Genomic DNA, 13,817 nt, shown 5'->3' with positions numbered 1-13,817 from the left:
AAAGGGTTAAACTAGATGAGTGCAGGACTCAGAGAAATAGATATCCTTGAGGGCCACTCACCTACTTTAAGCTGTTGTATAAAAAGGGAGATGAAGATGGAGCAAAAAGGTCTCAAACAGTGATGGAGATAGAGATCGTCATGCCCTGAGCCCCAATCCAGTGTACTTCCTATTGATAATCAGTCAGTAGATTCAATTAATAACCAAGTCACCCAACAAAGTGTAAAAATTGGACAAAGGAAATTCTAAGGCCAGTTGGTATCTATAGCAGACACATGTCAAATGCAGAACTACCCTGGACTAAAACTCATATCAGCAGCCCTGAAAACATGGGATTTATGGGGCAGCTAGGTGGCACAGTGGATAGAGCCCCAGCCCTGGATTCAGGAGAATCTGAGTTCAAATTCAGCCTCAGACACTTAACACTTACTAGCTGTGTGACCCTGGGCAAGTCACTTAACTCCAATTGCCTCACCAAAAAAAAAGAGAGAGAGTAAAAAAAAGAAAATATGGGATTTATGATTGAACTGACTCAAGAGAAACTTATGTATTGCCAGATGCCATGCAGCATAATGGATAGTGCCAAGATGATAGTAATTATAGCTTTAACTAATGCAGAGGTTGATGGTTTTTCACTGGATTTTAGGAGGAAGGAGAGAAGGAAGGAAGGAAGAAAGGAAGGAAGGAAGGAAGGAAGGAAGGAAGGAAGGAAGGAAGGAAGGAAGGAAGGAAGGAAGGAAGGAAGGAAGGAAGGAAGGAAGGAAGGAAGGAAGGAAGGAAGGAAGGGAGGGAGGGAGGGAGGGAGGGAGGGAGGGAGGAAAAGAGGGAGGGAGGGGGAGAGAAAGAGAGAGAGAGAGAGAGAGAGAGAGAGAGAGAGAGAGAGAGAGAGAGAACATTGTCCTGTTATGTGCTCCTGTAATAGAGGAAGGGGCTTATAGCTCATTGAGCCAATGAGGTCAGAGTCATAGATGGTTAGTTTATTTTGTTTCATATTTTTCTTATTTGCTCCAGTTAGTTTTGCACTGAGAAAAAATCCTATGCCTTGACCCAGATCAAATTCCTGACCTTAACCATCTGTCTCACAGAAATGCATACTGTCACAAAGAAGTTTGGGAACAAATATAGTCTCTGCCCTGCAGACAATGGATCAGGGTCTGAAATTCATTCATAGAATTATAGAATACATCTGGTTTTATACTGTTCCTGGTGGGATGGATGTATTCCTCCAGAGGTATGTGGTGGAAAAGAATGCTTTGCTGGAAGTCAAGAGATTTGGCTTCTGTGCCTGGATCTGTCACTAACCGTGTGACCTTGATGAAATCACTCTCCTTTTCTGCATGTTAGTATCTTCAGATCCATAAAATGAGGTGGTTGGGTTAGAGTCAATTCAATTCAGCAGATACACACAGAATCACGTAGTTGGCAGTTAACTCAAAGTTGTCTAGTCCAACCCATGCCTGACTAAGAATCCCCTCTACCTGAAAAGTCTTTGCTTGAAGACCTCTGATGAGGAGACCTGCTCATTCCTGAGGCAATCTTTCTTCCTTCTGGCTAGTTCCAGTTTTAGAAAGTTAAGCCAAAAGTCAACAGACCATCTCCCCCCTGGTTCTAGCCTCTGGGGCCAAACAGACCAACACTCCACCAATCTAGTGCAGTTTTGGAGTTTTAAGAGCTTAGTTTGAACCTATACCAGCCCTTCGAACACCTGAAGACATCTCTAGCATCCACCCTATGTTTTGTCTTCTCCAGTTTAAACAGTCTCAATTCCTTCAAACCATCTTCTTATGGTAGGAGTGTTAGAAGATAAGAGTTGGGGCAGCTAGGTGGTGCAGTGGATAGAGCACTGGCCCTGGATTCAGGAGGATCTGAGTTCAAATCCAGCCTCAGACACTTAACGCTTACTACCTGTGTGACCCTGGGCAAGTCACTTAAACGCAATTACCTCACCAAGAAAAAGAAGAAGAAGAAGAAGAAGAAGATAAGAGTCATTTCTACTTCATCTCATATTCTTCCTGGAAGCCTTTATGAAGGCTTTTTTTTTTTAAACCAGGATTTCCTTGATGTGAGGACGTTATTGCCAAGGAAAAAGTAGCACTGATTAAATACTTCAAATTAAAGTTGGTTTTGAAGATGACACTAAATTTTAAATTTACCACTGAACTTAGAACATATGCTGAATAAGACCATCATTATGGTTGGAAAAATGGCATGTGCTAACTGAAGTCTTCAATCTGATACTTGTCATTTCAATTCAGAGCAGTATTTAACCAACGTGGTTCCATCAACAGATATAGAAAGTGAATTCAGCCAGGACGGTCTTTGCAAAAATTGCAAGGTTCCCCACCTAGCCCACTGAAATTAAAGACACATCTCTGGTGACTCAAAGGTAACATGCTGCCATGTGGACAGCCTTGGTTTGTGAGCCAATCCTTGAGCCATCCACTGTTCAGTCTAGATGAAACAGCCGCTCTTTGACCATCTTCCAATTAAGACTGCTTTTCTGAAGCATTCAAATTCTCTCGCTTCTGTTTAACCGCATGTTGCACTTAGATGTACAGTTCCCAATTTGAACCAATTTGTGGGCACAGTAGCCAGTTCCTAAGGAAGCCAGTTGTCTGGAGCATCCTTCTTCCCTGAAGACTTACTGGCCACTATGCTGCAGTGAATTGGGACTGAGGCCCTAATGCTAAGCAAGATTAGAGCTGGTGGTGGTGAGCCCTGTTAAGAGCACTACCCAGTCAGTAGGCCCTGTTGCCCTCACTGGAATGGGGCTACAGCTCTGCTATATCAGTAAGCTAGATTAGCAATGGGTCAAGTAGATGTTGCCATAGTGCACAGAGTGCCAGGCCTGGAGTCAGGAAGACTCATCTTCCTGAGTTCAAATCCAGTCTCAGACCTTTACTAGCTGTGTGATCTTGGGCAAGTCACTTAACCCTGTTTGCCTCAGTTCCTCATCTGTAAAATGAGCTGGAGAAGGAAATGCCAAACTGTAAGAAACAGGTAAACTGAGGCAGGACTCCCAGTCTGGTGCAAAGCAGGAAGGCCATTTTGTTATGATCTTGAAAGGAAGGACACACACTTTCAAAGAAGTTGTGCAAAGCCTGCTCCTCTCAGCAAACCCTTTATCATGTCCCTAACGCAGAGATTCTCTCCCCTGTTTCACCATTGGCTGGCTACTCTGGATGCACACTCTGCGTGACACTCCTACTACATATTAACTCCTAAAAATGTACCCCCACCCTGATCATATAACACATGTCTAATTATAATGTTAAATCTCCACCCAGGGGTGTGTTAGAAAATATGCATGAGGCTTATTAAGCAAGCGCAGTACAATTTGAGGTTAACTAGGGGACATGAAGGGATTGGTTTGGGCTGATATACTAGTTTCCCTGATTCTGGGGAGAAATTATCCTTGTGGGACAACTTCTGATTGGATGGGGATTTCGTGGTTTTCCTGTTATCTGACTTAGACAACTGTAACTGCCAGCTCAGCAGGAAAAGAAAGGGGGGGGGAGGGAGAGAAAGAAACCCCTGGGACTTGAGTAATGTGACTTGCCTGCCTTGAGGACAACACATTTTACTTATTTCTCTCAAAACCAAGAAAACCCCAAATGGAGTCATGAAGAGTCAGACTTGACTGAAAAATGACTCAACAACAGATTAGCCACAGACACAAAATAATAATAATAATAGCTAGCATTTGTAGAGTGCTTCAAGGTTTGCTAATCACTTAACACAACTTAATGAATGCTCACAGCAACCCCTATGAGGTAGATGCTATTATTATCTTCTTCATTTTACAGATGAGAGAAACTGAGGCTAGGAGAAGTTTAGAGACTTGCCCAGGGTCACAGTAAGTGCCTGAGGCAGGATTATGACTATACATCTTCCTGAGTCAAGGTCCAGCATTCTATCCACTGTGGCACCAAGCAGCCACCAATTTCTCAAAGCAAAACTCCGGTGTTGGTGGTAATGGGACATAAAGGGGATTTCTCCCCCTCTCTAGAAGTAACTATAATAACTACACATGGGAATGGGAATGTGACAGTGTCTGGGTGAAACTGAGACTGGACCTCAAGTCCCTAACTCCTATCTGCTTTGTGTTTCTCTCCATGAGCAGAGATTACTAAACAGCAAACCTATAAGATGCATGTTCCCAGCTTTAGCAGCTACCTTGTGAGCTCTAGTCAATCAACCAATAAACAATTATTGAGCACCTACCAAGAGCCAGGCACTGTGCTAAGTGCTGGGGATACAAAAAGCAAAAGATGGTTCCTGGGGCAGCTAGGTAGCACAGTGGATAAAGCGCCGGCTCTGGATTCAAGAGGATCTGAGTTCAAATCCCACCTCAGACACTTGACACTTACTAGCTGTGTGACCCTGGGCAAGTCACTTAACCCTCATTGCCCCGCCAAAAGAAAAAAAGAAAAAGAAAAAAAGATAGTCCCTGCCCTCAAGGAGCTTACAATCTAATAGGGGAGACAGCAAGCAAACAAATATAAATAAAGCAAGCTGTATATAGGATAAAGAGGAAATAATTAAAAGAGGAAATGTACTGTAATTAAGAGAGGCTGGGGGTTTGCATGACGACACATGTAGAACATATTGAAATGCTTGATTTCTTGGGGTGGGGAGGGAAGGAGGAAGAAAATTTGGAACACAAAGTTTTAAAAAGTCAATGTGGGGGCAGCTGGGTGGCGCAGTGGATGGAGCACCGGCCCTGGAGTCAGGAGTACCTGAGTTCAGATCCGGCCTCAGACACTTAACACTTACTGGCTGTGTGACCCTGGGCAAGTCACTTGGCCCCAATTGCCTCACTAAAAAAAAAAAAGTCAATGTGAAAAAATTAATTTTTTTACATGTAACTTGGGGAAAATTCTAAATCAATCGAGAGAGAGAGAGAGAGAGAGAGAGAGAGAGAGAGAGAGAGAGAGAGAGAGAGAGGCTGGGGAAGGCTTCTTGCAGAAGTCATTGAATTGGGTATTGGTTGCACCCAACCAGCAGGTAGTCTCTGTAACTATATCCTTTTCATAGGACAACTTGAGCCATACATTAGCCCTGGCCTGGAAGAAAATATGGGCCTAGAGTTATTGCTCAAAAGGTCAAAATCCAAAGTGAATGTAAAAAATTTGTTTATTAGTCCTGATGAATGGAAGAGAGGGACCATGTGTTTTAATTATGAATAAATGTGTGCTTAAGAGTCTTTCATGATTTAATCATGCTTTTGGAGTGGGGAAAATAAGTAACTGTCCTCTATCTGATATCTACTAGTTACACAATGAGTAGCTTTTCTAGAAGGGACGTTGTTAACACCTTTTGGGGAGACTATAAACATGAGACAAACTTAAGCTTTTATTTAAGAGATTTCTCCAGGACTCTGTGGTGGGAGCATAACAAATCCAAAAGTGTGAGGAAAAGCCTTTTTTGAGATCAGGATTGAACCTAGATCCTACTGAACCCACAACTGAAGCCCTTGTGATATGTGTGTGTATGGATGGATGGATGGATGGATGGATGGATGGATGGATGGATGGATGGATGGATGGATGGATAGATGGATGAGTGGGTGGGTGGGTGGGTGGATGGCTGAATATGTATCTCTGTGTGTACAGACTTCTTATATACACATATACATACATATGTATATGAGCCTGCCCATCACAGGATGGCTGGTAGACACCACTGGCAGCTACAATGCAGCTTTTCTTCTCTGTTGATTTTCAGTGATCTTCAGTTCTATATTACTTAGCTTTGCTAGACTTATAAAAAAGATGAAAACATCCCAGGTGTGTTCTCTTGACAAAGATCCTGGCCCCAACCTGCAGCTTTGGCCTAATGAAACAGTAGATTATTCTGTAGCAGGAGGACTAGACCAGATGGAGTGAGGCTTTTGATGATCACTGGAAAAGACAATTACAACACATGACCAATTCCCATGGAGCCTGGAAGCATTCAGAGGTGGGAGACCTGGGACCACAGTGTAGATTCATTTTCTGCCTAAAACACAAGTAAATGATTCTCTGTTATATTTTTATAGTGGAGGGGGGAGATAATTGATATAAAAAGGCTAATGACAAAGAAAAATGTACACATATATGTATATATGTATGTGTGCATACAAATACATATTCACATATATATCTTTACGTGTGTTTGTGCATACATTTAGATATTGTATTGTATATATCTGTGTAAATGTATATATTTATATTTGTATATATATACATATATGTATGTATATTTGCATCTAGATGCATATATGCTGTTTCTTAGTGCAATAAGCACTATTAGAGTTTAAAACTGCACTAAGACTTTTGGGATACTGTATATATATACAGGTAAACATATATATGCACACATAAATATATACATATAATATATACATGTGTGTATTTTATGTGCATATTTATAAATACTTTTATGTGTGTATGTATATGAATACATGATTCACCCACCAACTGAGTTTAACAGGCGAGGTAGTAGGTTCCTTAATTACAAAAGGAGGTGATTGTGAAATCTCTCTCAACATATTTTTTTCTTTTCTCTTTTTTTTTTTGTTTTGTGGGACAATGAGGGTTAAGTGACTTGCCCAGGGTCACACAGCTAGTGAGTATCAAGTGTCTGAGGTCAAATTTGAACCCAGGTCCCGCTCAATCCAGGGCTGGTGCTTTATCCACCACGCCACCTAGCTGCCCCTCTGAACATATTTTTTAAATGTAATACATGCCTCTCACCATAATGGGTTTCTGATCTCTGTAATAAAGCCAAAGGTGTATACTATAAGTGTATACTATGACCCTCCTAGGGGATTTGAGGTAAAAACAGAAGGTGACTTGAACGTGGTTTTGCCACAAATTGTAGGTTATCTCTTGAGGTCTCTCTCTTATCCCTTATGGTTGAGCTAAGTACAAAAAGATACATGATGTTGTAGGGAGCAAGGGCGGTAAAAAGGAGGCACAGGGAAGTGAGGAGAGGAACAACTTTTATTTCAAAGTCTTTTGCAGTGATTATAAAAGTTTAAGCCAGACCATTTTAGTGAAATTCAGATTCTGAAAAGAGTAAGAGAATAACAAATAAAGGCTAATGGATAGCTACTAGTGTTTTTTCACCATAGTGACAGCAGAATGTATTGCTTTAATACAAGATTACTCACTAGACCCCAAAATAATAGAGAAGGGTAATGGAACATGACTCCAACATTCCTCTCTGGATCTGTAATGATTTACATGCTTCATTAGCTTCCATATCCTGTAGATGGCAGGTTGCTCTTGTTCTATTAGCCCTTTCACCTTAAGCTCTAATTTCATAATTATCAGCTCTCTTAACACGAGCTAAGTTAACGATATAGAAAAGTGTGATGGAATGGAAAGTGCTCTAGATCTAGGTTCAAATCCTGACTCTGCCACTTACTACCTCTGTGACCTTGGGCAATCAATCAACAAATACTTACTGTGCACCTACTATGTTCCAGGCACTCTCAAGTCATTTAAACTTTTGAGCCTCAGTTTAAACAACTCTGAAGTATAATGATAACTTTACTGGACATCTAAATAACTACATTTCCTGTCCTTGGAATATACAGGCTCAATTCTAGGTTCTCTTTCAGAGAAATATATAAAAATCAAACAGTGTCTTCCAGCTCCTTCATCAATGTAGCAAGGATCTATGATTTCATCAGTGTGTGAACTCCCTCCACCAGGGTAGATCATAACCTAGCTATAAAAATGAAACAATTTTAATAAGACTTATAAGACAGATGTTAAATGACTTGTCCATGTTTTACATAGCTACAAAGTGTCGGAAGGGACTTTAATTGAAGTTCGGCTTTCCATTTACCATACCACACTGCATCTAATTAATTCCAGCATTATTCATTAAGAAGCACAAAAAGTCTCTGTGGCACATGCTATTTTTCAAAATAGTAAACATCAATTATCTGGCAATTACATGAATGAAACCCAACAGGTCACAACCAGAGTGAGACTAGCATCCCTTCTGGTTTTGTAGAAGAACCAACAATATTTCAATGAAAATCACACAACAAACATGCAGTGAGCAGACTTATTGATTTATATAAACACAAAACTTGAAATATATAATTTCTATTTTTCTTGTCTTACTTTTTTAATAACTCAATAGCATTTTACAGGTGAAAATAAACATTTCACAAACATTATTGAGCTCTGTACATAAAGTTATGGAAGTATCAAGAACCCTGATCCTAGAATTATATAATTATTATACAAGAATTATTCATTCTGTTTTTAACTGAGAAAGTGAGACTGTAAGAAATACATCAGAAGCCTTTTTCTCTTCTGCCACTTTCGAGTTTGCACTCAGTTCCCTCAGCTGCCGACACTGGAGAGTTCGTGGACCTGTACGTGCCACGGAAATGCTCCGCGAGCAACAGGATCATCGGGGCCAAGGACCACATGTCCATCCAGATAAACGTGGCCGAGGTTGACAAGGTCACATGCAGATTCAATGGCCAATTTAAAACTTATGCAATTTGTGGAGCAATTATTAGAATGGGAGAATCTGATGACTCTATTCTTCAGCTGGCAAAAAATGATGGTATTGTTTCAAAGAATTTCTAATTGAAGAAACCATGTGGAATATGTCTTAATAAATCAGAAAAGGGGCAGCTAGATGGCGCAGTGGTTAAAGCACCGGCCCTGGACTCAGGAGTACCTGAGTTCAAATCCGGCCTCAGACACTTGACATTTACTAGCTGTGTGACCGTGGGCAAGTCACTTAACCCCCGTTGCCTAAAAAAAAAAAAAAAAAAAAAAAAAGAGACAAAAACAAAAAACAGAAAAACGGGGAAAAAAAGAAATACGTCAGAAGGGGGTGGGGGAGAATATAGTAAAATTGTGTCCATACCTATCTCTACAAGGAGGAGGGAGAGAGAGGAACAGAGTTCAATTGTGGGATTTAGAGCCAGAATCAATCAATTGGCATTTATTAAGTGCTTACTATGTATATACCAGGCACTGGAAGAGACCCTAGAGATTATCTAGTCCAATTCCCTCATTTTACAGATGAATAAACTGAAGCCCAGTGAGATGAAGTGATTTGTCTGGGGTCAACTCATTAATCAATCAACAAGCATTTATTAAGCACTGGTTATACAAAGAAAGGCAAAATCCTTGAAGAACTGACAGTCTAATGGGTAGTAAGAGGTAGAACCATGATTTCCACCCAGGCCTTCTAACTCCAAAACGAATACCCTCTTTACAAACCAGGAAATTCTTCTGCATAGTTTAGGAAAAGAAAAACAGAACTAAAGTAAAATGCGATTGAAACAAATAATTAAACAGTTGTTTGAATTTAAGCTTTGGGATTGATTTCTTATCTTAGCCCAGGACCCGGCACACAGTAGGTGCTTAATAAATGTTTATTAAATTGAATCTGTGGTTTTACATGCCATTTAAGTGTCATTTCATCCCAAGAAAATGCACCTAAATATAAAGGCCACAAATGGAGAAAGGAAAGTTGTAGAATGAGATTTCCTGAGTTTATTTTCCTCTGATGTTACAGTAGGAGGCATATCTTGCCTGTGACATTTACCTGGGTCACCTCGAGTAAGTCATACCTCCAGGGGCCTCAGATGCCTCATCTGTAAAGTGAGAAGATTGTGCTAGATGTGTATCATGTATGCATGTATGTATAGATAAAAACTTTCACTAAAGTGGATAAAGCATTGGCCTTATGTATGAGTATGGAAATGACCCTAGGTTCCCAGAGGTTGTGCCAGCAAAGGATAAATTCTGAGAGGCTACAAACTTCTACCAACTGCAAAAACTTTGATGTATGGGCCTAGTAATGGACTACCCAGGCATCTGTTATCTGAGGACCAGTCTAGTTAATTTCAGGATTCATGGCTGTGATCAGCCACAGCAACATTATGAAGACATCTGCTAGAGCATCTGTCACATAGTCCCCGTGTGAACTCGAGGTGTCTTGGTTCTGAATGCCCCTTTTAGCTCCTGTAGAGTGTCAGCTACCAGAGGTCAAAGGCTGATGTACTTCTGTCTTTGTATCTCCAGAACCTAGCACAGCTCTTGGGGCACTAGCAAGCACTTAGTGAATACTTGTTCACTGATTGGTTGATTATTAACTCTATGAGCCTGTGATCCCATGGCATGTGGGGAATCCCAATTCACTTTGTTGGAGGGAGTTATCTCACTCAAATGAAATCACAGGTCTTTTAATCATGAAGGTGCAAATCAAAAATGCTAAACTATCTGTTTCAAAAAAGGAGTCAGAGTACCCGAGTTCAAAATCCGGCCTCAGACACTTAACACTTACTAGCTGTGTGACCCTGGGCAAGTCACTTAACCCCAATTGCCTCACTAAAAAAAAAAAAAAAGGATACAACTTGGGTGCTTTAATGAAATTCATTAGCATAGGTGGCAGATTCAAGCTAAATAAAAAAGCCATTTGAAATGTCTGACTGTGGTTTTGGGTTTTTTTTTTTCCAATTTAAAATGTGATATTTTTTTAGAGACTGTGCATAAATTAAGCAATTTATTATAGAATTACAACCAACTGCAAACTAGTAACACTTATTTCAGTGTTATATCTCTACATACAAGGTATCCCCAAAGTGTTAGTGTAGTTTTAAGCTATTAAAGGCTAAGACTTTGGGGATATCTTGTATTTTATATACATATATGTGTGTGTGTGTGTGTATACACACATATATATGTATGTACACATCATATGGGTCTCCCTATCTCATCCAGGCTCAAATGCAGAGGCCACTCAGTGGACCAGTTCCAAGAGTAATTCATAAAGAAGTTTTAACCTGCTACATTTTTCTGACCTGGGCTGGTTTGCTCCTTGCTAGGCAATCCAGTAGCCCTCTGCTTCCACCAGCCTCAGTGTCCCCAGTAGCAAGGACTACAGATATATATATACACCACCATTCCTGGCTTCAGTGTTACATTGAGGTAAGTGCTATCTTCAAGCTACCCTGAATGCTTTTCTTTGAGGTTTTGATTATGTTGATACAATAGCTCTAAGGCTTTTGGAAAGTGAAGCAAAATGTAGAGTCTTTGATTTGGTTCTTGAGGTTCCCAAAACATTTTCACTAGCGATGGGATTAAGCTACAGCCTAGAACTTCCTATGTGGGGTGGAACTTATTAGTAAATAAGGAAAGTCATTTCTAAATGGAATTCATATAATCACAAGTTCTCAAAGGTGCAAGGGACCAGAAACCTCAATGGTCATCTAGTTCAACTTGTACTTAACCAGGATTCCCCTCTATTACATGTCTAAGTCTCTATCTGAAGACCTGTAGTGATAAGGAACTTCCTATATCCCACCAATAACAATAGCTAGCATTTGCATAGCACTTTAAGGTTTTCAAAGCACTTTATATGTTATATTATTTGATTCTATCTTCATAACAACAGTGAGGTAGGTGTTATCATTACCTTCCTTTAACAGATGATGAAACTGAGGGTGAGATGGGTCAACTGAATTGCATAGGGGCATATAGCTTTTCTGGGGCAAGATTTGAACTCAGGTCTTCTTGACTCCAAGTCCAGCCCTTCATCCACTGTGACACTTAGCTGCTTACATATCGTTCTGGGATAGGTCTAATTATTAGGAACTTTTTCCTTAAAACAAAATGAAATTATTCTTCATGTAAATTCTACCCCTTCGAGCAAAATAAATCTAATCCCTCTTATACATGATATCCCCTAAAAATATTTAATGTCAGCAGGCATGCCTCCCATATTGGATATTCCCAATTACTTCAACCAAACTTCAGGTAGCATGGTTTCAAGATGGCAAGTGCACCATCTTGGGCACCCTCTTCTTTATATAGTCCTACTGATAAACTCTGGACATGTTAATAGATAATGTCAAGGACACTGATAAATGTCTTTCCTATATTATGGCACCTAGAAATGGACACAATATTCTAAATGTGGTCTGATTAGGGCAGATTATAGTGGTACAACTGATTGATTCCCTTATTCTGAATCCCATGCTGTATTAGCCTAAATAGACAAGCTCACCGATGCTCAGGTTCAAGTGACTGTCCTACAGTGGTGAAGTTAACCCAACAATAAACTACATCTCCCCACATGCACCTGTTAATGAAACCCAAGATTAGCCTACCTTTTATTCTTGCTGATGTGACACCCTGCAGACTCATGTTGAAGTCTACTAAGACTCTAGGTTGTCTGGGCTTTTTTCATATGACATGAGCCACGTCTGTTTCCCATCCCTCCATTTCTATATGGATGCCACTGATATTTTGAACCCAAGTGAAAAGTTTTATGTTCCTCTCTATTAAGTTTCATCTTATTAGATTTCACCCTCCATTTCTGCCTAAAGAGAGTTTTTGGACCCCAATTCTATCATCCTATGCATTAGCTTTCCTCCTTCCATCCATAAATTTAACGATTCCATCATGGGATGCAGAATAGAAAGAACACTGGATATGGAACAAAGTCCTGATTCTACTATTGACTACCTGTGTGACCTTGAGCAAGTTACTTTGTAGATGAGGTATCTACAAAATGAGGATATAACAAATGACTTCCTAACTCCACTCCAGCTCTAAAACGATGACTGTATGATTTATATTTTTGTCAAAATCATTTATAAAAACATTGAGCAGGTTGACACCAACTGATATGAATCTTATGGAGCTGAATCATGTTAAGGAAAAGGAAGAACTACATGACCCCAGAGGGATACGTGAATTTTTGTCATTCAGTCGTTTCAGGCATGTCTGACTCTTTACAACCCCATTTAGGGTTTTCTTGGCAAAGATACTAGAGTGGAGTTGGTTTGCCATTTCCTTGTCCAACTCATTTTATAGATGAAGAAACTGTGGCAAACAAGGTTAAGTGACTTGTCCAGAGTCACACATATAGTAAGGGTCCGAGGCCAGATTTGAACTCAGGAAGATGAGTCTTCCTGACTCCAGGCCTAGCATTCCATCCACTATGCCACCTAGCTGCCCCAATATATGTAAACACAGTACATTTAATGTTAAGGACCTACTTTTTTATATTCTTTAAAGTAGAGCCTGTGATTTCATAGATGTAGGGAGCTCTTGGTGAGGAATGCCCTCTACCAATACAGATTGATGCTTGTGTTCAATTTATAATCTTGGAAAATTCCCTGTTGCACCAAGAGATTGAATGACTCACCCACTGACACACAGCCAGCATGTCTCAGAGGCAAGACTTGCATTCAGGTCTTTCTGAACTGGAAGCCCAGCTACCTAGCCAGTATATCCTACTCCCTCTTGCCTAGTGTGAATAACTCTAACCACACAAAAAAAGTTTATTTCCCTCAGATATGCTATTATCACATAGAAGATGGCCAAGAAAAGATTTTTAATTGTTGGCTCCATAATGATACACTTTTGCCCTCAATGGAACACCAGCAATAAAGCACCAATCAGTAAACTCACGAATAATTATACCTCACAAGTTCACACACAGTAGAAAAGAATGTGAGTTAGAACTATATTTAAGTTGATTTCTCTGAATCCTACATTTCAGAAAGTTATTACCAATCAAACATACAGATCATACAATGGCATAAAGGTATACCTTGCTGTTGTTGTGATTGTGATTATTGTTTGTCCTTCATTCTTGAAGAGGACCATGACATCAGGGTGATGTCATAGCTTGGCAGTGAATTGGATTTAAGTAAGGAAAGGCTTTGCAAGGTCACTAGCCTTACTCTCTCCTCCACAGCCATCTGGGTCCAGTGGAAAGATATATGTCAGGGCAACTGGAGATGGCCCTGGATATTTTAAGGTAATTGGGGTTAAGTG

The 13,817-nt window shown here is 40.1% G+C and overlaps 1 protein-coding gene across 1 annotated transcript; it reads left to right on the top strand.

Moving 5' to 3' along the window:
• The first annotated feature begins 1,142 nt into the window (after positions 1-1,142).
• On the top strand, positions 1,143-8,600 carry LOC122755062 (40S ribosomal protein S21-like). Its single transcript, XM_044003444.1, has 2 exons — positions 1,143-1,231; positions 8,333-8,600. Exons 1-2 carry the CDS (start codon positions 1,143-1,145, stop codon positions 8,598-8,600), a joined length of 357 nt encoding a protein of 118 aa, XP_043859379.1.
• The last annotated feature ends 5,217 nt before the right edge of the window (positions 8,601-13,817 follow it).

Source organism: Dromiciops gliroides, chromosome 4 (assembly GCF_019393635.1).
Source record: "Dromiciops gliroides isolate mDroGli1 chromosome 4, mDroGli1.pri, whole genome shotgun sequence".
NCBI classification, from domain to species: Eukaryota; Metazoa; Chordata; class Mammalia; order Microbiotheria; family Microbiotheriidae; genus Dromiciops; species Dromiciops gliroides.
Note: the sequence above shows the minus strand (reverse complement) of the source record. Positions and strands in the feature narration are given on the sequence as shown.

Coding starts and splice junctions, on each gene's coding strand:
- LOC122755062 (XM_044003444.1), top strand. CDS start 1,143: ATGGATCAGGGTCTGAAATTCATTCATAGAATTATAGAATACATCTGG. Junction 1,232..8,332: donor ATGGATGTATTCCTCCAGAG/GTATGTGGTGGA, acceptor GCCACTTTCGAG/TTTGCACTCAGTTCCCTCAG.